The 26,437-nt window shown below is 49.9% G+C and overlaps 3 protein-coding genes across 12 annotated transcripts in view; 2 read left to right on the top strand and 1 right to left on the bottom strand.

Annotated features, from left to right (window-relative positions):
• Nucleotides 1-890, bottom strand: part of LOC116957456 (bromodomain-containing protein 2-like) — a 29,359-nt gene extending 28,469 nt beyond the window's left edge. For 4 of the 5 annotated variants that reach the window (XM_032979600.2, XM_032979601.2, XM_032979604.2 and 1 more), the window contains exon 1: nt 55-890. The gene's annotated coding sequence lies outside the window, so the exon portion shown is untranslated. The remainder of the gene's footprint in view (nt 1-54) is intronic. The other variant, XM_032979602.2, reaches the window with a different exon arrangement.
• Nucleotides 891-1,302: 412 nt separating this feature from the next.
• WDR5 (WD repeat domain 5) lies at nt 1,303-20,611 on the top strand. 3 transcript variants are annotated; one of them, XM_076056131.1, is made up of 14 exons: nt 1,303-1,601; nt 3,631-3,735; nt 4,295-4,403; nt 9,162-9,235; nt 10,063-10,153; nt 10,652-10,749; nt 11,526-11,609; nt 11,760-11,815; nt 13,171-13,217; nt 13,609-13,684; nt 14,625-14,658; nt 15,765-15,839; nt 17,092-17,179; nt 17,869-20,611. In XM_076056131.1, exons 2-14 carry the CDS (start codon nt 3,649-3,651, stop codon nt 17,967-17,969), a joined length of 1,020 nt encoding a protein of 339 aa, XP_075912246.1. In that variant the 5' UTR covers nt 1,303-1,601; nt 3,631-3,648; the 3' UTR covers nt 17,970-20,611. The 3 variants fall into 3 exon arrangements, with proteins under 3 accessions (XP_075912246.1, XP_075912245.1, XP_032835406.1); XM_076056130.1 differs by having other exon boundaries at nt 1,306-1,601; nt 3,545-3,735; XM_032979515.2 differs by having other exon boundaries at nt 1,310-1,601; nt 3,545-3,735; nt 10,063-10,152; nt 10,660-10,749.
• A 2,551-nt stretch (nt 20,612-23,162) lies between these two features.
• Nucleotides 23,163-26,437, top strand: part of LOC116957399 (TNF receptor-associated factor 2-like) — a 37,618-nt gene continuing 34,343 nt past the window's right edge. For 2 of the 4 annotated variants that reach the window (XR_012930794.1, XM_032979518.2), the window contains exon 1: nt 24,234-24,437. Coding sequence is in view for 1 of the 4 variants with exons in the window: in XM_032979518.2 (XP_032835409.2) it covers nt 24,395-24,437 (43 nt within the window). In the remaining 3 variants the exon portion in view is untranslated. Of the gene's footprint in view, nt 23,661-24,233; nt 25,137-26,437 lie in introns of those variants that run through there. The other 2 variants (XM_032979520.2, XM_032979519.2) reach the window with 2 other exon arrangements.

Here is a 26,437-nt window from a genome sequence, read left to right as displayed (position 1 = left end):
CGACCCCGCCACTCCCAATCGGGGCCTCTGCGCACACAAATACCGCGCGCGTACCGTGCGTCGCCGCCGCGGCTCGCGGAAGGACAACTCCGCGGCGCCGGATGGCTGTGCGCGTTCCTGAGACGACTTGGATGACGCGTAGGGCTGCACCGCCTCTGCCCAGGCCGCCCCTACAATGGCGCTGCCCGCGAGCGCCGCTTATATACGGGGGTCGTCCCGTCATGGCGCGCTTGCATTGGCTCGCACCGGGTCACGTGGCGTGCAGCGGAGGGAGGGGACCCAAGCCGCGACCAGTCGACGTGGCCCCGCCCCCCTCTCGTCCTCCTGCCCCCCTGCATGGCCCCGCCCTTCGTCGTGCCAGTGCCGCGCCAAAATCCTTGCCCGGCTTTCCCCTCGGCGATAGATCCTTTTGGCAGTTTCTCTTCGCTCGGTGGCGTCCGCCGCCGTCCACTCGCGTTCGCCTCCGAGTCTCGGCTCGGAACGTTCCCGAGCCTCCGCGACGGTCATGGCGGCGCTCACCGCCGCCTCCACTGGGCGTGACACTTGCCCCTCCCTCCATCCCGTCCTCGCCTCCCATTGGTCGCGCGCAGTCACGTGGCGCAGCCGGAGGGGGGGCCCCCGCCGGGTCACGTGGCAGAAACTTCGAGAAGAAGCGATGACGTCACTGCCATGGCTGACGACGAAGGCGACTTCACAAAGCAGAACAGGCGCCGCTGCCGCCCCCCCCCCCAGCACGCAAGGAGTGAATGGAGAGAGGGAGGCCCCCTCCGGGCGGATAAACCTCCGCGAGAAGCGACCCGTGAACGGACGACGCTCGTTGCGCCCGATGAGCTGTGGCACTCGCGCCGTCGTAGTTTTCGCCTTGCGATCGCAATAAAACGATGGTTGACCCTCCCCCTGCAGCCCCGCCCCTCCCCCTGCAGCCCCGCCCCTCCCCCTGCAGCCCCGCCCCTCCCCCTGCAGCCCCGCCCCTCCCCCTGCAGCCCCGCCCCTCCCCCTGCAGCCCCGCCCCTCCCCCTACAGCCCCGCCCCTCGCCAACCCCTCCCCCCCAACCCAACCACTTCCCTGAGGTCCACGCGGAGTTGACGTCACTACCATCGGCTCGCGCGCATGCGCAGTGCGCGGCGGAACGCGCGGGAAATGAAAAGGCTTGTGGGGCCGCGCATGCGTAGTTAGTGTCAGCTCCCCCCCCCTCATTCTAACCCCCCCCCGCCTCACTCGCCTAACCGCCCTTGCCCAATCACCGGGCACGTAATTCGCCGCGTCGCGCGCATGCGCACTGCGCGGCTCGATTGCGCGGGAAAAATGAGACTTCGGCGGCGGTGGGGGGTGTAAGCTGCGCATGCGCAGTTGGTGTCTGTAACGATATCACCACCTGCCCCGTCCCTCGCCTCACGTGACCTCTGACCCCCTCTCCTCCTCCTCACGGTCCCGCCCCCCGCGATGCGCGCGCCACTGCCCCAGCTCGACTAGATGAAGGCCTAAGCTGTATACAGTAATAATAATAAATTAAGATTTCAACGTTTAAGCTTACCGAATTGAGAGGTCGTTTCCTCACAGTTGCGCTTCTTTTGTCGTCTGTGAGCCGATAGGCGTCGCGGTAAGTTTGATGTTTGACGGAATCTCTTGTTTGGGTGTTAACGGATTTTACGCGTGGCCTTGTTGAGTGTGGTAGCGAATCGTGGGTCTTTGTGTTAATTTAATCATAATCGTAATGATGCGGTTTTTTTTAAATTATCCTTAATGAAATTAATGTCATATTTGTGACTGTTGTAAGTGTTTAATTTGGTTTAGTCGGGTGTCGTTTTAGGCCGTGAGTGGCTGCTGTAGCTGACTTTGCACTTTCCCATTACGAGATTAAATGCTTGTGTAATGTCATAGTATTCATACGCTAAGTGATTAATGTTATTGTTAAGTAAAGTGCTAATTTGGTTAATTAGTGTCGATGAGGTTCTGGTCTCGCTCTTGAGCGGCCGCTGTCGACAGCACTTTTAACAAATGACCGGCTAAATATTATACAGTACAATACTATTGTTTTGGAATTAATATAGTTAATGTGAGTGTTAATTAGTTTAATTAGTGTCGTTGATGCCACGTCGGTAATGGGTGTCTGATATCGACTGTCTCCCCAACTGACAGGTTAAATTCTGTCATCACGATCCATGGGCAGATAGCCCCAAAGGTGTCCTGCACATTTAATTCGTTTCCGCTTTCCTGTCTGCCTTGTGCCAGTGTGCTCAAGTAGTGTATAGCGTAGTGTATAGTAGTGAAGAATGTAGTGTATCATAATCCATGGGCAGATAGCCCCATAGGTGTCCACTAGACATTTCGTAATTCGTTTCCGCTTTCCTCTCTGCCTTGTGCCACTGTGCTCAAGTAGTGCCACATCTTTATGGCACCGATCTCGTATATCGTCAAGCCATTTTCTACATCATGGGACCTCCTTTGCCTGTACCAAAATATGAGAACAGATTTTCCCCTATTTTCTAGCAACAAAACAAGCGTTAAGATGTTAAAACACCAAACTAAAACCTTTTACAAGGAATCATGTCTACATTAACCACAATGCTTGTGGTCAGAATGCAAACAAAAAACCGTACTGTGATAATATATGCATTTTCTTGGTTCTTTCGGTAAAGTCACATAGAATGGAAATGAAATAATAAAAATAAAACAATAAAAAATGTTTATTTTTTATTATTTTATTTCCATTCTACGTGACTTTAATAAAACAATAAAAAAAATGTTTAATTTTTATTATTTTATTTCCATTCTACGTGACTTTACCGAAAAAACCAAGAAGATGAATCCCTGCAGTCACGAAAGCTTTAAATCGAAATATATAGCATTGTCTTGATTTAAAGCTTTCGTGACTGCAGGGATTCATATTCTTGGTTCTTTCGGTAAAGTCATGTAGAAGGGAAACAATAAAATAATGTTTTATATTTTTATTATTTAGTTTCCCTTCGTTACTTTCCCGAAAGAACCAAGAATATATGCATTGTCTTTGAAACTGAATGGTAAAAGGTTTCAGTTTGGTGTTTTAACATCTTAACACCTGTTTTCTTGCCATAAAAAAATGGGAAAATCTATTCTCAAGCCATTTTCTGCTCCGTCTAAATTCTGTACAAATCCATAATAAAGGCGCTTTTTTGTGTTAGATCGCGTAAATATAAATGTGTCGCTACACCCGCCACCACCCGAAACAGCCAATTCGTAAGGTCTGTCACGTAAACAAAACGTGCCAATCAGCCCCTAATTCAGCACACCAGTGTGTTGGAGAGTAATTCGAGTACGACGTTTCGCTGGTGATTAGAACGAGCTTCATCAGGCGATAGCCAGAATTGTGAAGAAAGTCCTATTTCTATCTTAAATAGCTACAGGCTTAGTGCTGCTTGGAAGCGTATTATCAAGTAATACGCTGTTTAATTGGGTGCCTTTGCAGGTCACCATACGTTGATAAACTGTGACTTAATGTGTATAGCTGCTACCATCCGTGCCGGTCTTATTGTGCCTACGTCACACCCCGTTGCCCGTCCGCAGAAGCCAGTGTGCGCTCGTTTGCTCGCGGGTTCCCGCGGCCAGGGAGAGGGAGGGGAGACTGTAACTGCGTGAGGTCTGAGCCACAGCGGGCCCCGGATCCCGCGATGGCGTCGGAGGAGAAGAAGGCAGAGGCGGACGGAGAGAAGTCGCAAGCGACGGCGCCACCGGCGAGTTCCAACAGTCAGGGCAAGGTGCGGTGCACGCAGGGGGTGGCCGGAGGCCTCTCCTTTCGCACACTGGGGGTGCCCTCTGGATGACTGCTCCCTTCCCATACTGAAGAAAACGATTGGGATGAGTGATGATGGTGATTCTGAGTGCCACGGTGGCGAGGTGTTAATTACCTCGCCCGGTATACAGAATGTTGCGAGTTCGATCCCGACCTGGACGCCTGCTGTATATTGGAGTTTGCATGTTCTCCTCATGTTCGTCTGGAATTTTCTCCAGGTCATCCGGTTTTTTCCCCTCTAAACACGTGACGTTGATTCGAAATGTAGAGTATTGGACTGCTATAAATTTACACACGATGAACCACTTGGTTGAGCTATCATTTGTGGCCAGGTCGCTTCTGAAAAAGGACTGTATAGCGCAGTGGGCTTTACATAATGCTTAGTTTTTTAAGTACTTTAACAATGATGATGATGATGCAGTTGCCAATTGATGTAGATGACGACGATGATGATTTTGTCTCTTCCCCCATCTCTGTTCCCCCTTTCCCCCACCCCACCCTCCACCCCCCTCTCCGCCCCCCAGCCGACCCCAATGAAGCCCAACTACACGCTCAAGTTCACGCTGGCCGGCCACACCAAGGCCGTGTCCTCCGTCAAGTTCAGTCCCAACGGAGAGTGGCTCGCCAGTTCCTGTGAGTTCTCTCCATAATCCAGACAACGGCGATGTTAAAGCAGCTGATTTGGTGACGCCGTTGTGTCAACTATTTTTTATTTTACCTGGTAAGGCCCACTGAGCTATATAGCTCTTTTTCAGAAGTGACCTGGCCACAAATGATAGCGCAACTAAGTGGGCTTATCACTTGGAAATGTGTAGCAGCCAAATACTCTAAACGCACATTGATTCTAAATGTGGAGGGGAAAAACCGCAGTACCCGGAGAGAAATCCACGCAACCACAGGGAGAACATGCAAACTCCAAATATAGAGGCGTCACGGTCGGGGATCGAACTCACGACCTCCTGTATATCAGGCGAGGTAGTTAACATCTCGCCACTGTGGCACCCAAGCACAGATAACAAACAACTCAACACGTTAGTCAATGCTATTCTTGCGCATGATGGCCGTATGTTTAGGAGCTGGATACCAATGTGGAGGTCTGCTGCTGACCACGACGAGATGGCTTCAGCAGAGAGAGCGTTCATGTCGTGTTTCTGTTCCTCCTCCATTGAAGGAGCACAGACATCGGTGGTTTTACTGTGCGGTCCATAGTTTGGGTTGGATGGTCACACTCGCACAACTGGGTCTTGTCTTTACTGTATCTCTATGGGTCTCTGTATCTCTGAGTTTCTATGTCTGTGTGTGTCTCGAGTTATTATCCAGTCCATAGTTTGGGTTGCATGGTCACAATCACACTACTGCTGTAGCTGTCTTTAATTTTGCATTCATGAAGGAGATGGGGTGCAGCATCAGCATGTTGATGTTCTGATGCGGTTGATAGTTATAGCAGTGTCTTCAGGAAGGAATGTCAAGCCAGGAGGTTTGCGATGTTTGGGTCTCGAATGAAGTGTTTATTCTGGAGTACTCGTCAATAAGACTGCCTTGGCCTTTCAAAGGAAATAATATATAATAGGTGCTACTTCAGTTTAACACGTAGGCTTTCGCGACCAATATTATTCATTATAAAGGTTTTTGGGTTAGATCGCGTTATTTATAAACGTGTCCTAACCCTCCACCACCCGACACGGCCAATCGGCAAAATACAAGTGTCACGTTGACAAAGACAATTAGTTCACTACTTTAGCCCACCGGTGTGTTGAAGAGTGAATCCACCACATTTACAGTTTGAATGCGACGTTTCGCTGGTAATTACATCCAGCATCATCGGGCAATTCGCCAGGTGCTACTCCACATACAGCAATACCTTGACTTTCGTCGCTTCGCTGTTTTGGCCGTTTTCAATTTTTACCACATTTCAAATTTCGTCCGCGTGCTTTTCTCTTTCGTTTGATTTCATCTAAAACCTTCCACAACGTTCGCGCCACGCGCCATCTTTTTCACTCAGTCTTTGAATGGAAGTCGTTCAGTGAGCATCTCTTATATTTGTTTATTCATATATATTATTATTATTACTGTACTTCTGTGATTTTCCTGTAAACAATTCATAGTTATTGTTGTGATAACAGTATAATACTACAGTGTTCTTAGTTATTTTCGTGATTATAAAACACATGTACAGTATTCATACTGTGCTTATTTTTGTGATTACTGTAAAATACTTATTTTTGTGCTTTAATATATTCACAATGGCGCCTAAGTGTGGCGATATTAAAGCTAAAAGAACCCATAAGGTTCTCAATTTGCATGAAAAGCTTGACATCAAACTTAATGAGCGAGGCTAAATAAATGCTCTGCTTCGACATTCGTACATTTTTTACATTCGTAACCAGGCGAAAGTGCAAGGTATTCCTGTACTCACCGCACCAGATACTCGTATGTAAGGCTGGGTTGACAATATCCTTTAACACTCGTCACTCTGAACCGTGTGTGCACCTCACGTGTGTGTCCTGTTGCGCACTTTGCAAAATATATAATGGGCGACGTTTCAGGCAATGGCCCTTCTTCATAGCACGTAAAAAAGGTGCGATTTTAAAATATATAAATATATATGGTTCCTCTTAAAGCCACACAGTGTTGTTGACCAATGTGCTGAGTTTTGTTAACAGCCATATAAATACAGTCTGTTCTCCTATAACGTGGTTGTTGCGTTCCTGAAGAACAACGCATTGTAGAAAAATCGTACTATAAATACTATAGAGTAAAGCACAGTCCGCGATAACAGGTGAGATGCGTACACAGGCTGAACAAACACTGAGGTGCGTGTAGGGTAGCATCTAGAACAGTGGTTCTTAACCTGGGTTCGATCGAACCCCAGGGGTTCGGTGAGTCGATCTCAGGGGTTCGGCAGAGCCCCCGCCACGGAGGTCCGGACATACTTGAATTATTGTGTAAATTTGTGATGACACACACGGCCCGCTTGGCCATCACTGGCTGCAGATGATCATGCTACACTGCTTGGCCAATCAGCGCTGCGGGGAATTTAGTGCGTACTCAGTAGTCAACGTGTGACTGTTGTTGTCGTACGTCGTGTGATTTCTTTAATATTTTATCCATACTAACTATGTCGGGCAAAATAAGAAAGTGGTCTGACGAATATGTACAACATGGATTCTCATGTATCACGGAACGTGATGGGAGTGAGCGTCTTATCTGCATGATTTGCAACGCCAAGTTGAGCAACTCTAGTCTTGCACCGGCAAAACTAAAGGAACACTTCTTGAAGCTGCATGGAGACGGGGAATACAAGAACACAACACTTGCTGAATTCAGGGTGAAGAGAGCCAGATTCGATGAAAGGGCCACTCTGCCTGCTCTTGGATTTGTACCTGTTAACAAACCGATCCTGACAGCATCGTACGAAGTTGCTTACCTGATCGCAAAGCAGGGCAAGCCACACACCATTGGTGAAACACTTGTGAAACCAGCTGCATTAAAGATGGCGAATCTGATACTCGGAACAGCGGCCGAAGGTAAATGATCCCAAATTCCCTTTTCAAATGACACCGTCAGTGACAGAATAGAAGACATGAGTAAAGACATCTTGGCTCAAGTAGTCGCGGATCTGATTTCAAGCCCGGCAAAATTCAGCCTTCAACTCGACGAAACCACAGACGTTTCTGATCTAAGCCAGCTTGCTGTTTTTGTACGCTATGTGAAAGACGACATGATAAAAGAAGAGTTTTTGTTTTGTAAGCCTCTTACAACAACAACGAAGGCAGCCGATGTGAAGAAGCTTGTGGATGACTTCTTCAGAGACAACAATCTTTCATGGGATATGGTTTCTGCAGTTTGTACGGACGGAGCTCCAGTCATGCTGGGAAGAAAGTCTGGTTTTGGTGCGCTAGTAAAGGCCGATGCACCACACATCATTGTGACGCATTGTATTCTGCACAGGCATGCGTTGGCAACAAAAACCTTACCTCCAAAAATGGCAGAAGTATTAAAAACTGTGGTGGAATGTGTGAACTATGTGCGAAAAAGTGCTCTGAGGCACCGCATCTTCAGTGAGCTGTGTAAAGAAATGGGCTCTGAATTTGAGGTACTTCTGCTCCATTCTAATATTCGGTGGTTATCCCGGGGACAGGTGCTGAATCGTGTTTTTGCCATGCGTGTGGAATTAGCCCTGTTTTTGCAAGAGCACCAACACTGCCATACAGATTGCTTCAAAAATCCTGAGTTCATTCTCATTTTAGCGTACATGGCTGATATATTCGCAGCTCTCAATCATCTCAATCAGCAGATGCAGGGTGGTGGAGTCAATATCATGGAAGCGGAAGAACACCTGAAGGCTTTTCAAAAAAAGCTACCGTTATGGAAACGACGAACAGAGAACAATAACTTCGCAAACTTCCCGCTTCTGGACGACTGTGCAAGTAAGATCGAAGATGTGTCTGGAATCGGAGATATTTCTGTATCCACGGAACTGAAGCAAACAATTGCCACGCACTTAGATGAGCTTGCAAAGTCTCTCGACGGATATTTCCCTACAAGAGAGTCATATCCAGCATGGGTGAGACAGCCGTTCACGTTTGCTGTTGAAACAGCAGATGTCAATGATGAATTCCTCGACGAAATCATTGAAATTCAGCAGAGCCAGGTTCAACAGCAACTCTTCAGAACAACAACGCTCTCAACGTTTTGGTGTCGACAAATGAACAGTTATTGCTAAGAAAGCCCTGGATTTTTTTTATACCATTTGTTACAACATATCTTTGTGAGAAATCCTTTTCGAGGATGCTGGACATAAAAACGAAGAAAAGGAACAGACTTTGCTGTGAAAATGACATGAGAGTGGCACTTGCCAAGGTGAAGCCACGCATATCTGAACTGATCTCTCAAAGGCAACAGCAGAAGTCACATTGATTTCCAGGTATGTAATTTGTTGTGAGTTTATGCATTGTGTTGGTTTTATTCTTTGAACAAGGTAATGTTCATGCACGGCTCATTTTGTGTACCAGTAAAAAACATATCTACGTCTTGAATTTGAAAAAAATCACATTTTATTTTTCACTAAAGAGGGGTTCGGTGAATGCGCATATGAAACTGGTGGGGTTCGGTACCTCCAACAAGGTTAAGAACCACTGATCTAGAAGCATTCAGCAGCATCCCGCCTTGTGCGAAGCTATGCCGAGTCAGCCGTACGACCGTTTATTCTTACTCAGGCGACGTACTTCTGTTCACTGGATCACGTTATATCCAATTTGCATCCGCGTTATAAAAATGTGTTCCCCAATACATTCATATGCGTGTGATTTTGTTTTTTGTGTGTGTACTGCATGTTATTGTGTACGATATGTGTGTGTGATGTGTGTATGTGTGCGTGTTCATTCACAGCCGCTGACAAGCTAATAAAGATTTGGGGTGCATACGATGGGAAGTTTGAGAAGACCATCTCAGGGCACAAGCTGGTGAGGGGGATCCGCGCAAATAAAGACAAAGATTCTCCGTATAACCTTGATAGACTATTAGAGCAAGTGCTGTTAGCTCGCAGCAACTATGAAGGCCGGCACTGCACACGAAGGGGTAGATGTCCAGCATCATGCCTGGCCGGCCACTCTTGTCTCTCTAGTGCCGATGTTTACACACTGCACCAGATACGATTTTTTTGGGGTTGAGTCGACCTAGGTCAGGACCGATTCAGATAATCTACGCTGTTGTTGGTCGTGAGTGGGAATCGAACTCGGGTCTTTGGGTTTATAGCGCAGCGGTCTAACCGTGACACTCCCACTCCCAATTTGGAACCCCAGTCTATGAGTACCCTATTGTGATAGTACAGGACATCATATATCCGACCATCACATTTCCACCGTGACCAATTAACTGCCCAGGCCTAGTGCACTATTTGTGCTTGGCATAACAACTATAATTTCCTGTAGACATTCACATATGTGACCTTTTCACATATCTGCCCATAGCTCAGTCCCTATTGAGTGGGATATACGATCTGCTGCTCCTGATGATGATGGTGGTGAATGCTGCTGATAATTGTAATGCTGCTGATAAAGATGCTGATGTTGATGCTAATGCTATTGAAAATGCTGATGATGCTGCGACGGATGTTCATAAAGCTACTTGTAATACTACTGATGCTGTTCTTGCTGGAAATGATGATGCTCATGGTGCTGCTAGTCTTGGCAATTAATACTGATGATGTTGCTGCTACAGCAGGTGATGCTGATGACAATTCTGTGGATGCCGCTGCTACTGGTGATGATGCTGATGATGATTTTCACAGGGTATCTCTGACGTGGCATGGTCCTCGGATTCGAATCTCCTTGTCTCAGCCTCTGATGACAAAACCCTGAAGATCTGGGACATGAACTCGGTAGGTACCGACTCGATCTCTGACCCTGCCCGCGATCCCTGACCGTAGACCCCATGACCCAAATGCCCAGTTGCACCACGGTGGCGAGATTTTAACTACCTCGCCTGGTATACAGGAGGTTGTGGGTTCGATCCGGACCCTGACGCCTGTATATTTGGTTGCATGTCTCTCTCCCCGTGGGCATGCAAGTTTTTCTCCATTTTGAAACATGCGTTTATAGAGTATTTGGCTGCTATAAATGTACACATGAGCTACTTTGTTGAGCATTATTTCTGATGGCCAGGTCGCTTCTGAAAAAGAGCAATGTAGCTCATTGGGCCTTACCTGGTAAAATAAAAAAATAGTTTAGTAGTTGAACTTATTTTATTGGTTGGATGACGGAGCCGCAAATCGGTGACAGTCATCAATTGGATGACATCCCCAGAATATTCGTGGTGCATGGAGCACTACCCTGCCTTTACCGTGCCCTGCCTTCTCCGCCCTCCCTTGCCCCTGATGGCCCTGCAGGGTAAATGCCTGAAGACACTGAAGGGACACAGTAACTACGTGTTTTGCTGTAACTTCAACCCCCAGTCGAATCTCATCGTCTCAGGCTCGGTGAGGATCGTGCACACATGCAGCGTGCGCGTCCATGCGTGAGCGTGTGGGGGGAGCAGTGGCTATGAGCCCGGGAACCCGAGTTCGATTCCCGTTCATGGTCACCAACATCAGCGACGATTATCTGAACTGATCATGAGCCTCCCATAGGTCGACTCAGCCCCAAAAATGAGTACCTGGTGGGGTACGTAAAGATTGTCGCTCAGAAGGCAAAGGTGTCCGGGCGTGGTGCCGGCCCCTCCCCACCCACTCGTGTGCCGTGCCGGCCTTCATAGGTGCTGCTCGCAAACGACACTTGCCCCAACAGTCTATTAACGACTACGCAGGGGCTCTTTGTCTTGGGCGTCAGGAGACGTGTGTAACGTGTAGTATAGTGTGATGTGGTGTGACGTGTGGCATGTGGCGTTGTTGGCACAGTAGGGGGCACAGCTGGTGCATCTACTAGTCATCTCAGTCCGTCAACCCATGGCACCTGGGTCTGTCCCGTGACCTCCTGTCAGTGAGCCTTTGATACTTCACGTGGCCTCAAAGTGTACACCTAGCCTGGCACAGGCACCGTGGTGACGTCAACATCGCTTAGTGGTGAATGGCGGGTATTGGTGGCATTGTCTGATCTCCCACTGCAGAACAGTGGGATAACACACAAACTCCACGTAGAAAGGCACCCGAGTCGGGGATCGAACCCAGGACCTGGTTGCTGTGAAGCACAAACTTCACCACAGCGCCCTGCTAATTGCCGCTGTCATTAATCGACCCTGTCGTTGCTGCGACCCCAGTTTGATGAGAGCGTGCGCATCTGGGATGTGAAGACGGGGAAATGTCTCAAAACGCTGCCTGCACACTCCGATCCCGTGTCAGCGGTGAGATGCACCCACCTGTGGCACACCACCACACTCAAACCGCACCATCACACCCCACCGCACTGCACCATCACACCCCACCACAACACTCCACGGCACACCGCCGCACCACTGCCGTGTGAACTGATATCCGTGTCGCTGTTGTGTCAGGTTCACTTCAACCGGGACGGCTCCCTCATCGTGTCCAGCAGCTATGACGGGCTATGGTGAGAGACACTACCCATACCACTTTACCCACACATACTACCCACTCAACACCCACAAACACTACACTACCCACACACAGTACACACAAACACCCCCATATAGCCTTAACAGACTGTTGGTGCAAGTGCTGTTCGTGAGCAGCACCTATGAAGGCTGGCAAGTCACACGAGGGGGTGAGTGGCCAGCCCACCCACACCACGCTACTAACAAACACTACACTCCCCACACCCACTGCGCTTCCACACTACCCACACGCACTGAACTACCCACACACATTGCCCACACACCACATTGCCCACACACACACCACATTATCCACATTATCCACACACACCACAACACCCACACACACTACACCCTACACTACATCCCACGCAACTTATCGACATGGAACGAAGGCCAAAGTGTGCGCGAGGAAGCGTGGGAGGGGGAGCTTATGCGTGCTTAACGCCAAGAGAATCAGAATCGGAATATATTTTTTATCCTGAAGAAATACGATGAGCTATGAAGCTCTTTTTTATAGATATCCAGTAGGGGTGGGTGAGAAAGTTACAATAACAAACAATATAATAACACAACAGGAGTGCAAAGTATAGGAAAGGTAAACAAGTCGCTGACAAAAATATACAAATAAAACGAAACACTTTATTTAAACAGGTAAAGCCCACTGAGCTATTCGCTTATTTTTCACAAATGACAGCTCAGTGAAGTGGCTTATCACGTGGACATTTATAGCAGCCAAACAGATTGAGAATTTTTGTTACCATCAAAACACGTGCGGCGCAGAGCCGGAGCGGCGATGACATCACCACCTTGTGGTGCAGCAGGAGCCAGGTGCGTCTGTGGCATGGGAGGGGTCTGCGGAGGTGGCGACGGCGGCTTGACGAGGCTCTCACCCAGCAGTGGCCAGGGCACTGTTGATGTTGATGATGATGATGAATCGGCTGGTACTTGCTGCCTTAACGCAGCATTCACGGCATCACTTCTTCTTTGGAATAGCTGATGTTGATGCAGAGCAACAACTTCAATTTGACATTCAGGTGGTCAAGCCGGATAACCGCGTCGGGAGTAGCGGGGTTTATTGCTGTGATATCTCCTTCATATTCGTGGATCGGGCATTGCGTCGTTATACGTTGTACGGTCTGTTCTGGATGACCACATTCGCGCACTATTGGAGAGTTTTTAATTTTCCATCTGTGCACTGTGACTGCCGCACTTATTTTTTTCCCTGTTCATTGCCAACTTTTCCCTCTCCTTTCTCTTCGCTTTCTACCCTCTTGGCCCAGACGTCTGTTAATCTCGCCGTCTCGTCATTGTCTCCCATTCCTCCCCTCCTTTCCCGCGTCCCGCACAGCCGGATCTGGGATACAGCATCAGGACAGTGTCTCAAGACACTCATAGGTGGGTCCCCCACCTCCAGCCTCCCCCCCCACCCCAACTTCCCAACTCACATTCTCACCAAGTAGTGGAGTCCGTGTGGACTCGGACAGAGTGATCAGGTGTTTTACGAGGGGGTCGGGTCAAGCTGGGGCCATCGTGTGGCCAAGCAGGGCCTCGTGTGGCCTCACAATCCCTCTCCCGAGGCCGACGGTCGTCCACGCACTCTGGTGCTTGCTTCGCAACAGCACGAATGCATTCTCAGAGATGGATCGATGCGTCATCATTGCGCGGCATAATTGTCCCTGTGTGTGGCTACCTCTGTGCAGGCTGCCCCTGTGTGAGCTGCCACGGGTTAACCCGGCCCACACCCCTTCTCACTCTCTTTGTCTCCCCCCCCCCCCTCTTTCTGCAGACGACGACAACCCCCCTGTGTCATTTGTAAAGTTCTCTCCCAACGGGAAGTATATCCTTGCTGCCACGCTGGACAGGTGGGGGACTCGCATGCATCTTGAGCGCTTTTCATGAACACTGACCCGGTCACAATGTTTCATGTGCGTGCGTGCATACATAGTGTGTGGGGAGCGGTCGTGCAGTGGTTTGCACGCTACACTACGAACCTGGCGACCTGAGTTCGATTCCCGCTAACGACCAACACCAGTAACAATTATCTGAACCGGTCTTGGGCCTCCCCTAGGTCGACTCAGCCTCAAATGAGTACCTGGTGTGGTGTGTAAACATCTCTACTGGGGATACAAAGGCGACCGGGTCACCCACCCCCTCATGTGCCGTTCCAGCCTTCATAGGTGCTCGCTAACAGCACTTGCCCTTAGTCTGTTAAGGCTATGCAGGGGATCTTTGTACATACTCGTTCTTATATGTTGGGGGGGTGCGCGTAGCGTAGCAGTGGTGCAGTGATTAACAACTGCGCTATGAACCCTGAGCCGCCCGAATTCGATTCCCGACCACTGCCAAGACATCAGTGGTGATCATCTGAACTGGTCCCCATGCCTCCCCTTCGGTAGACTTTACCTGGTAAAATAGTTTAGTTTCATTTGCATTTCGTTATTTGTGATTTGCTTACCTTTCCTATACTTTGCACTCCAATTGTGTTTTTGTATTGTTGTTGTAACGTTCTAACCCACCCCGACTGGACATCTGTGAAAAAAGGGATTTATAGCTCATCGGGTTCCTGCAGTATAAATAAATATTCAGATTCTGACCCGGTTTAAAAAAAAATTAGTAGGTGGTGCGGTGTGTAAACATCGGCACTGGGGAGACAGAGGCGGCCGGCCTACCCACCCCCTCGTGTGCCGGTGCCGGCATGCATAGGTGCTGCTCGCAAACAACACTTGCCCCAAGAGTCTGTCACAAGCTCTACGGGGGATCTTTGTCTTTGTGTAACACAGCTGTACCCTTACCCCACCCTAGTACCCTGAAGCTGTGGGACTACAGCAAGGGAAAGGTGAGACGTCCTCACTGACCCCAATCCACCCACACAGCTAAAACCTTGCTACAAAATACGCAACTCCAGTTGGTTCTGTACGGGCGAAGGTGAGAACTCGAGAGAGACCGGGATAGAGAGAGAGTCTTCATTTTGCAATAGCGAGTGTGACCTGGGTTACGGAAGTGACAAAAGCTAAAGCAAAATAAAAATAACAGACCGCAATGAAATAATTAGAAATTGGGGCAAAGCAACCGCGTCAAGCGACATAACGAATGCGTTGCACGCGGCGTGAATCGCTGTTAAAAATTAGATTCCCCCTGTCGCGCGAGTTGGCCTTGGACAGCATGTTATCGGACCAATCGCAGCACTATTACAACACTTGAGTTACAGAAACATTACACGGACGACATCAGGTGACTTGTTCCAATGCCTTAACAAACAAGGGAACACGAAGAATTGACTCTGGCAGCCGGGCGGGCGCGTTGGTGCTGGCCACCCACCCCCTCCTCGTCAGCAGTGCTGGCCTCCTTCATGGGCTGCAACAGTGGCGAGATGTTAACTACCTCGCCTGTTATGCAGGAAATTGTGGGTGTCATCCCGAGCTTGACGACGCCTGCTATATATTTGGAGTTTGCGTCTCTCTCCCCATGGCCACGTGGATTCTTGGCTGTAGAAACTCTAGTCTGAAAAAGCGCTACACAGCTCAGTGGGCCTTACCTGGTAAATTAAAAATAATGTAATAGTTTTTGAGTTTAGTTTTCACAGGCGCTGTCACTCGATAACTACACTTGCCGTTGACAGGCTAGTAAAGGCTACACGGGTCTTTACATGTGCGCGTGTGGCGAGTGATAGTGTAGCGGTTAGCGTGCTGCGCTACAAACCCAGCGATCCGAATTCAATTCCCACTCACGGCCAACACGAGTAATAATTATCTGAACTGGTTCTGGGCCTCCCCTAGGTCGACTCAGCATCGCCACTGGGTAAACAAACACGGTCGGGCATTGTGCTGGCGACTCACCCCACTAATGGGTGCTGTGCCAGCCTTCATAGGTGCTCGCTAACTGCACTTACCCCAACCCGTCTTTTAAGGCTCTACGGGGATCTTTGTCTTTGCCCCTGTGCAGTGCCTGAAGAGGTACACGGGACACAAGAATGAGAAGTACTGCATCTTCGCCAACTTCTCCGTCACGGGAGGGAAGGTGCGAGCCCTTGCTGCTTGTGGTGTCGGGTTGTTGTCACGTCGGCTTGTGATGACATTAACCCCCCTATCTGCTAAATCGCTTGATGAAGCTGGTTGTAATAACCAGCTAAACGTCACAGTACTCGAATTGTAAATGTTGTTGGTTCACTCTTCCAACACAACCGGTGTGCTGAACTAGTAACTAATTGGCATATTTTGTTTACGTGACAAACCTTACTAATTGGCTGTGGCGGGGTTTAACGACACACACTTATGCAATCTAACGCAAAAAATAGCCGTTGCTATGCATCGGCTTGTTGTGTGTGGTGTCTTTATTATCGAGGTCGCCTGAGCACAAAGGCACAAAAACGGCATGCGGCTTGCAACAAACAGCACTTTTTTAAAACTTTATAAGAGAGCCTTTGCTCGAGGCGCTTAACACAGTTTATAAAACGGTACAATACGAAGACGATATGTATGGCAGGGACGTGCGTGGGCTGAGGAATGGGTGACCGCGATAGAGGGGTGCTACATAGGGGTTACGAAAAGGGCTATAGGGGAGGGCAGGGATGGAGTGGAGGGGCGAAGGGAGGGAAGAGGGAGGGGAATGGGGGATGGAGAAGAGGTGGTGAGGCTCTGAGGGAGGGACTGAAGGAGGTTAAGGAGAGGGGTGGAGGTGTGCTTAATGTACTAGGGAGGTTTATCCACAGCGAAGGGTTGTAAGTTGAAATAGAGAAAGGGTGGAACACGTGTCTTGAATTGAGCGAGGTAATTGTTATTCCATTGGGAGGGAATGAGAAGATGAGGACGACGATGATGATGGGAGGGAATTCCACAGTGGAGCGGTTCGAGGGAAGACGCAGAGAGAAAGGCGTTGAGTGTTGTCGTGGCCTTGCAGGCGTGGTGGTTGAGTGGGGTGAGTGTGAGTGCATTGTTGTAACTTGAAGTGTGGTAGTTGAGTCAGCCCATGGCAGCTGGGTCTGTCCCATGACCTCTTGTCAGCAAGCCTTTGACACTTCACGTGGCAGCAATGTGCACCTGGCCTGGCACAGGTGTCGTGGTGACGTCACTGTCACCGGGTGGCAAATGGCGGGTATTGGTAGTTGAGCGGGTGAGTGGGTGGGGAGGAGGTGGCTTGCGGGGAGGGGGGCGTGAAGGGAGTCCTTCATCCAGCAGTGAATTGACCATGACTGCTGTTGACGATGCCGGCGGGACGATGCGCGTGACCGTCGTGCGTTGTGTGTGTGTGTGGACTCGCCGCTGGCCCGCAGTGGATCGTGTCCGGCTCTGAGGACAACCTGGTCTACATCTGGAACCTGCAGACCAAGGAGATTGTGCAGAAACTGCAGGGACACACGGGTGCATGCACCACCCCCCCACGCCCCCCACACCCCCCACACCCCCCACACCCCTCGCCCCTCTGACTCACAATCGTATCCCCACCCTCCCTGACGTTGCCCAGAGCCGTCCCTCGTGTAGAGAATCGGGGCGACCGCCCCGGGCCCCGCACTTTGGGGGATTTGGCCTCCGTGCTTTGACGTCACGGTGTTGGACGTATTACTTGCGGTTTAGTTAAAGCGTTGGAGGGGCCCACAGTGTGACTTGCCCCGGACCCCGCACCGCCCCCTATGGACGGCCCTGACCTTGCCTGTTCTATTCTTGCACAAGATAGCAGCAGCAGCGATATGCCTTGCCGAGTAAGATAAAAAAATAGTTTCGTTTTATTTGTATATAATTTTAAAAGTGATTTGTTTACCTGGCCTATAATTTGCACCCCTGTCGTGTTTCTGGATTATTTTTTGTTGTAACATTCTGACCTACCCCTACTGGACAGCTGTGGAAAAAGGAGCTTTATAGCTCATCGGATCCCTCCAGTGTAAATAAATATTCTCATTCTGCCCAATGTGGAGGTCCTGCTGCTGCTGTTGCCGGCCACGACAGGAGGGCCTTAGCAGAGAGGCGTGAGTGCCGACACCACCACCTTGCCGCCCATACTCATCACCACTCTCCCTTCTGCTTTTTTCTCCCCTCCCGACCCCCCCGTACAGACGTGGTGTTGTGTACTGCGTGCCACCCCACAGAGAATATCATCGCGTCGGCCGCGCTTGAAAACGACAAAACCATCAAGCTGTGGAAGAGCGACTGTTAGGGGCGGGGGTTGGGTTGGGGGGGGTGGGGGGGCGGGGCGGCCGCTTCACAGCCCTACCCACAATTTTGTGCGTTTGTCGGGAGGCTTAAAAGGGTCACGGTCCGCAAGTGGAATTTTTATGGTGATGGCGGGGCCACCGGAAACAAATGCCGAAGGGCGCGTGAAACCGCGTAAGGGCAAGCCGCGGGGTGGGGGGCGGTGGGGGGTGGCGTAGCTGCGGTAGGCGCTTCCTTTCCGAGACAGCGGAGGGCGGGGGGGGGGGGAAACGCGCGTGGGGGACAGAGGAGCCATTCGGGGTGCGCGTGCCATGCGTGAGAAAGAAGGCGTCGGGAGAGGCCGCAATATACGGCCACGGGACGAATTACATCAGGAGAGAGGAGGAAGGTGAAATCTCCTTGGGAGAAGGCGAATTTGTTGCAGTGAGTCCATCTCTCGTGACGCCCTGAGCCAAATGGAGACATCTCAGCTTGTTGTCCCCCCCCCCCCCGCAACTCCGATTGGCACGGTTGGCTACGTACGGTGCAAAAGAAGTTCCATTCATACAAAGTTTACTGTACATACATCGTGGCCGGGAGCGGAGGTTTAAACGTGAGGATGGGAGATTCGACTCCAGGCCCCCCGTGACCTCTGCGTCGCTGAAGGCAGCGTGTGAAACAGGAGGAGAATTTGGACTCTGAGCTTCTAATAATTCAGTTAATCACGGTCACTTGGTTCATTCAATAAATGTGTCAGTCCAGTATGTCAATCAGGTCACTCAGCCACTCGCTCAGTTACACAATCAGCCCATCACTTGGTCACTAGGTCATTCATTCAATCAGTCACTTCGTCAATCGTTTGAACCAATCACTGTCACAAAGTCACGAGTCAATTGCTCATTAAAGACGTTTCATTTTAAAGCATCCCACCCATGCACCGACTTTGAAGCCATACATTTTTCAGGATTTGACGTGTGACGCGCATGACCTCTGCCATCCGATTGTTCATTGCTGTCCCAGCCGGCCACCAGGGGGAGCCGCGATCAGATGTCTGCAGATTTGGGGGCGGCTCATGAACTTGACAGCAGGAAACGCAGCGGCAACTATCCCTGCTGACAGTTGCCCTACAAGTTCCCCAATGGGTCATGACCTTAAACATGCTTGGACGGGGGTGGACAGAAGTGGCGGTGGGGGCGGGAGGTTGTGACGAGAGAGGGGAAGACGGTGAAGGTCGCCCTGGTGTGTGACCGCGTTGCCCTGAGCGTCGCCTGGTTGCGAGAAAGATCCGACTGATCGACTAGGGTCGCGGTCACGGATTGCGAGGTTTCTCTTAAGTCTGCCTCCGCTCACTCTCCTTCCCTCCCAGAGCAGGGGCCGGGCAACATACGGCCCCATGGGATCCAGACTTGACCCTCCCCAGATAATTCATTTCATACGGCCCGCTCTTATTTATACTTTTAACTTCCCATTAGTTTTTTTTTTATTAGCCAGCGGGTTTAGATTTCGTGCACACGCGGCCCACAGCAACATTTTAAGCGTCACTTGGGTCACTTCTGTCACCCACGAGGGGCCCTCCCTCCTCCCACCCCGTTAACCTGGCCGACGGACGCACAACCATCTTGACCTTCGTGACGCTAACGCCAGGGTGTGTGCAGATGGCGGGTGCGATTGCCCGTCGCCAGAGAAGTGATTTGACAATTGTTGGGGGAGGTTTCCCCAGCAACCCTTACTGTGCCAACAGGGCTGGGCCTCTCTCGTCTCGAGGCTAAACCGTGGGTGGCCCAATAACTTAACACCTCCATGAACCGGCTCGGCCACAACAACAGCATCGCCACCACCGCTACCACCAGTCGCCAGGTGTGGCTGCTGGCCTCTTGCTCTGAGTTGGAACGCAGACAAGGCAACATCCATTGGTGGACCCGGTGGAAGCCTGACCCTCATCGTCACGATTTACGGGCAGACAGCCCGTTTTGTTATTCGTATCCTGGCCCCTCAGTGTAGGGAAACTCGGAGGTCGAAAGGCTGAATGGGGATTTATGTTACTTAGGTTGTGTGTGAATAGTCTTGGCGTCAACGCGGGACCAAACGAACTTCAGCTTCATTACCGATTTGTTTTTATTTTCCTCACTGCACAACCGAACCGTGCTGGAGACTGCGGGGGGCGGGGGGGGGTAACGGGCACGGTCTGATGCCATGAGCGGGGTGACAGCTTCGCCATTGTCTCTCTCCGGGTGGCACCCGGCACGCCACGTCCATTGTACGCCTCACTCCGTCTGTCACCGCGAGATGTGCGCCACCGATTTCAGTCGACCAGCGATCGGCCACACCGCATCGAAGAATGCCTCTCGCCCATGGCCGTGGCTTCTCCGAGTCAAGTCCCACATCCTACTACAGTCTATCAGTGACACTTTCAGCACACCACATCCAGTATACCTGTCGCTATGATGACCGTGATCGTCTTCTTTTAATAATCGGCATCCCTGACGAAGATCCGATAGAGAAATTGAGCCCCTGGCGTTGAGGATCTGGGGGGTGGGGGGCGACTATGGGGAAGACTCCTTGGCCGAGACGGGGAGGGAGTCGCGCGCGTCGATACATTTCGGCCGGTGTTCATTTTTTTAAATTGTCATCAGTTTGTTTTCAAGTAAAATGGAGTGATAACCCAAACGAGTGTGCGTCGGGTGATGAATTGTACTTGCACTACGGCGGCCCTTCCCCCTGTCTGAGTGGCTCTGCTGATGAAGGGTGTGGTCTGAATCGTCTTGAAGCCAGATTCATGCACCAGTCGGTGAGATAAGCCACATTTGGGGACGAGTTTTGGATTATTGGAAACAATCTGATATTGAGGGACAGTTTGGGATCTTTACTGGACTTCTGTATCATTTAGTACGTGTGATATGTTGATGTGTGATATTTGATTTTTCGACAATATTTTACTTAGCATATCGGCAACATTAAATACTTGCCGATAATTGAGGATGTGCTCGGTAAGTTTATCACATTGTGGAAAATCAATTATGTACACAAAACAAAGCATAGCAATAAATGTCGATACGTATTTTTTACACAATCTTATAACATTACTCCGACGAATTGTGGTCGTGTCTGGGGGGAGGGGCTTAAAAGGAGAGGCGCAGAGCTGAAAGCGTTGGGGTGTAATAAGGAAGATTGTGGGGGCACAAGGAGGAATGGCTGGGTTCTGCACAGGTTGCACTCACCTGCTACGTTAAAGTAATGAAAGAATAGAATCGGACCAGGCAGCAGTAAGTTTCAGTGTCCCAGATGTGGCCACAGGCCCACTCGTAATTTTAACGCGGCCTTCGTGCTGACAATTGGGACGTCGCCGGACAGCACGTGACGACGCATACCTCTGAAGCGGCCACAATACCTCCACGGTTGGCTACGTACGGCGCGGAAGAAGTTCAACATACTGATTGTTTTTTTGGTAAAGTCACGTATGTAGAAATACCATAAAATTATATTTGAATATAATTTATGCAGTCACGAACATACACGTGTAGTGTAGCACAAGTCGGAGACAAGGTAGTTGCAGGAGGCACCTTTAATTGTTGTAACACCGTTCGAGCCGTTCACACGCAGGCTCGCCTCCTCTCTTGCTCACAATGCCGTCCAGCCCAGCCGAGAGAGACGACCCTCACCGCGGTGTCACCAGCCGAGAGACGAACCTCACCGCGGTGCCACCAGGTGACCCTCACCGCGGTGCTCCCAGCCGAGAGAGACGACCCTCACCGCGGTGCCACCAGGTGACCCTCACTGCGGTGCTCCCAGTGGACTCTCACCGCGGTGCCACCAGTGGACCCTCACCGCGGTGCCACCAGGTGACCCTCACCGCGGTGCTCCCAGTGGACCCTCACCGCGGTGCTCCCAGGTGACCCTCACCGCGGTGCCACCTGGTGACCCTCACCGCGGTGCCACCAGGTGACCTTCACCGCGGTGCCACCAGGTGACCCTCACCGTGGTGCCACCAGACAACCCTCACCGCGGTGCCACCAGGTGACCCTCACCGCGGTGCCACCAGGTGACCCTCACCGCGGTGCTCCCAGCCGAGAGAGACGACCCTCACCGCGGTGCCACCAGGTGACCCTCACCGTGGTGCCACCAGACAACCCTCACCGCGGTGCCACCAGGTGACCCTCACCGCGGTGCCACCAGGTGACCCTCACCGCGGTGCTCCCAGCCGAGAGAGACGACCCTCACCGCGGTGCCACCAGGTGACCCTCACCGTGGTGCCACCAGACAACCCTCACCGCGGTGCCACCAGGCGACCCTCACCTCGGTGCTCCCAGTGGACCCTCACCGCGGTGCCACCAGGTGACCCTCACCGCGGTGCCACCAGGTGACCCTCACCGACGGCGTCAACCGGGACACCCAACAACTGTCCGGCTGTGCAATTCTCGCGTGAACGACGTGGGGAGGCCATGATCCAGCAGTGGCTAGACCGTGGCTGATGGTGAATCACAAACCCCGCCACTTGCACAGAAACAACGGGCACATGCCCCCCCTGGACGTCACCGAAAACTCGAGCTATGGGAAATTTTCACAAGGCGGAATGTGACCGCCACTCCTCCTTGCTGGGCCTCCCCCCGAGGTCGACACAAACCCGGGGCTGAAAAACTGCAAAATATCTTCCGAGTTAAACCCTTCACTGGCGGTTAAAACATCGTCGGACACAGAATTATATCGTTTTACCACGAGGCCCTTTTCCACTTCGCCTTTATTAAGCGCCGCTATTTTAGTCATTGCGGGTGAAAACGATTAAATATCTACACCGTGGGCGGCGTTTTTAAAATATTTTAAATAACAGGTCCCTGCAGGGTGGGCTGGTAGTAACATTGGAATTTTGCGCAATTTTATGACATTGTTACATAAAATTGTGCAAATTGAGAGCGTCTTCCCACCTTTTTGCCCTCAAAATCGTTGAGGGTTCTTCGGACAAATTAACCTCTTACACCCAACAGCACGAGATTTCACTTCGTTAAAGTATTGAAAGGGGACGGACGGACGGACACATTCATCTATTGCAGGCTGGTACACTCAGTTTACAACTTCGTTCCTACCAGTATAAAAGTGATCAGATCTATGGATGGTGTCTGACGATGATGAGGGTGGCGGCGATGATGCTGCTGCTGCTACTGAATCGCAAGTCACAACAGTTCGCACGGCCTCGCGTGCACACACAGGAGCACGATCAGTCGTCACACGTGGACACGTCCATTCACACAAGTGGCGGTGACGGCGATTGTGCCAGGCTAGGTGCACTTTCACACACAATCACACGCAAAGATTGTTCCTAAATCCTTAACGTCCTGTTAAAGGGCAAGGCGCACGGTCGGCCTCCTAGCGGCGTTGTTGAGTCGACTTAGGGGAGGGCCAAACACCGCTTGTAATAATGGCCACTGGTGTACACCCACACCTGATAGCCCAGTGTCGCAAGTAGCGAGACTATGAGATGTTAACTACCTCGCCTGGTATACAGGAGGCCGTGGGTTCGCCTGCTGTATCGTTTGGAGCGTACAGCTCTCCCTCCCTTACGACCACGTGTGTGTGTGTGGGGGGGTTCCCCAGGGCATCTCTTATATTACAGCCCGCGTGCTGTGACTTGAGCATTCACATCCTGAAACCAGAACAGTTTCACCGATCGCCATCCGACTCGGGGCTGCTGTGGCTCGGACTGGATGGACTTCTCCAACACGAGGTAGGTTCGCGTTCCCTTCACGAGGTGGTGGTGGTGACGGTGCTGACGAACCCCTGGGCCTCCCCGAGGTCGACTCGGCCCCGTGAGAAGCCGGCGCGGGGTGTGGAGTCAACGTCGCCACTGGGGAGACAAAGGCGGCCGCGCGTGGTTCTGGCCACCCCCACCACCTCGTGCGCCACTCGCTAACAGCACTGGCCCCTACAGTCTGTTGAGGCTATACGGGGGGGGGTGGTGGTGAGGTGGGGGTAGTGGGGGGTGTGGTGGGGGTAGTGGGGGGGGGTGTGGTGGGGGTAGTGGGGGGGGCGTGGGGGGTGGTGAGGTGGGGGTAGTGGGGGGGGGTAGTGTGGGCGTGTGGTGGGGGTAGTGGGGGGGTGTGGTGAGGGTAGTGGGGGGGGGTAGTGGGGGGGTGTGGTGGGGTGGTGAGGTGGGGGTAGTGGTGGGGGGGTGAGGTAGTGGGGGGGGTGTGGTGGGGGTAGTGGTGGGGGGGGGTGGGGGTGAGGTAGTGGGGGGGGTGTGGTGGGGGTAGTGGTGGGGGGGTGTGGTGGGGGGGTGAGGTAGTGGGGGGGGTGTGGGTTCAAGGGGATTCCCCGTTCATCCCCACGCGCGTCGTAGAAGTGGCGGGGGATTTCCCGACATCGCGTCGGAAAGAACTTCGCCGCGCAGTTCCACGGTCAATAATTGGAACTGAGCAGAAGTTGGGTACTGTGCAGTGCTTTCCCGATGTAGGGGAGGACATGTTGATGAGTAAAACAATCTTACTTACACCCTCATCTCCGGGTGAGTACACAATGGTTATTTCACTGCTATAGTATTTATATATTTTAATTACTGTATAGGGAGAGAGGAAAAACACTCACCTCGTATTCTCCCCGCGGCTTTCATAAGTGGCGAATCGAAACAAGTTTAATTACAATTCACCAACCCGTTTTAATGGACCGGTGTGGTGAAGTATGGATAAAAATGAATGCTTCCAACGACCAACAGTGCCTTTGACGATGTACAGTGCAGTAATAGGAATACAATTATATTACTAACTTAAGCTTAGAGAAGGAAGTTCCCTTGAGGTAAATGGCTGTTGACTTTCCAAACGGTAAAGTATTGTACTGTTTAGACAACGTTTAAATAGTAAAAAAAAAATAAGTTTAAACCCTGCGAAGGCCTGAGGCCTGGTCCTTTTTCTCCCGATTTGCCTGGAAACAGTCCATAAAAGGCGCCTGCATCACGGCAGGCGATTTAGGAAAATGTCTCCTCGGGCTTACGCAGAAAATACATTTTAACACAATTATACATATAATACCGAGGCGTAAATAAGAAAATATAAGTTGAACATATGAGCCAGGAGGAGTGTGATATGTAAAACAAAAATAAGACTGATGCAGGTTTATCTGCTGCTCGGGTGTGAGCACTTTGTCAATATTGTTGAAGACGGTCCAGCATCAAACAAGACATGAGCTCAAGTTGATTTTGTTGAACCAGGTAAGAATTCAGAGGAGAGACCAGGGTGACACATTTCTATTAACGCGATCTAACCCCAAAAAACTAACTTTTATGAGGGGTGAGTCTTGCTCGTGAGTGGATGGTCTGTGCGGTGTCTTGCACGAAGCTCCCGGACCTGGTCGGCCACGATCTCTCTTCTCTACGCTTGACTAACGTGGAGCCCTCGAATACAACTTTAACACTTTTCCTGGCGACAGACTCCAGCACGACATTACTATAAAGTATACACTACATTACATCACTATACATTATACACTACGTTACTAGACACTACTATAAAGTATACACTACATACATTACTATACACTACATTAAACTATACACTACATTACTATACACTACTATAAACTATACATTACATTACTATACACTACTATAAATTATACACTACATTACATTACTATACACTACTATACATTATACACTACATTACTATACACTACTATAAACTATACACTACATTACATTACTATACACTACATTAAATTATACACTACATTACTAGACACTACTATAAACTATACACTACATTACATTACTATACACTACTATAAATTATACATTACATTACTATACACTGCTATAAATTATACACTACATTACTATACACTACTATAAAGTATACACTACATTACATTACTATACACTACTATAAACTATACACTACATTACTATACACTACTATAAAGTATACACTACATTACATTACTATACACTACTATAAATTATACACTACATTACTATACACTACTATAAACTATACACTACTATAAACTATACACTACATTACATTACTATACACTACTATAAACTATACACTACATTACATTACTATACACTACTATAAATTATACACTACATTACTATACACTACTATAAACTATACACTACTATTAACTATACACTACATTACTATACACTACTATAAATTATACACTACATTACATTACTATACACTACTATAAATTATACACTACATTACTATACACTACTATAAACTATACACTACATTACATTACTATACACTACTATAAATTATACACTACATTACTATACACTACTATAAACTATACACTACTATAAACTATACACTACATTACATTACTATACACTACTAGAAATTATACACTACATTACTATACACTACTATAAACTATACACTACATTACATGACTATACACTACTATAAATTATACACTACATAACTATACACTACATTACTATACACTACTATAAATTATACACTACATTACTATACACTACTATAAACTATACACTAC

Source organism: Petromyzon marinus, chromosome 74 (genome assembly GCF_048934315.1).
Source record: "Petromyzon marinus isolate PM22_M1 ecotype Great Lakes invasive population chromosome 74, UKy_Petmar_22M1.pri1.0, whole genome shotgun sequence".
Taxonomy (NCBI): domain Eukaryota; kingdom Metazoa; phylum Chordata; class Hyperoartia; order Petromyzontiformes; family Petromyzontidae; genus Petromyzon; species Petromyzon marinus.
Note: the sequence above shows the minus strand (reverse complement) of the source record. Positions and strands in the feature narration are given on the sequence as shown.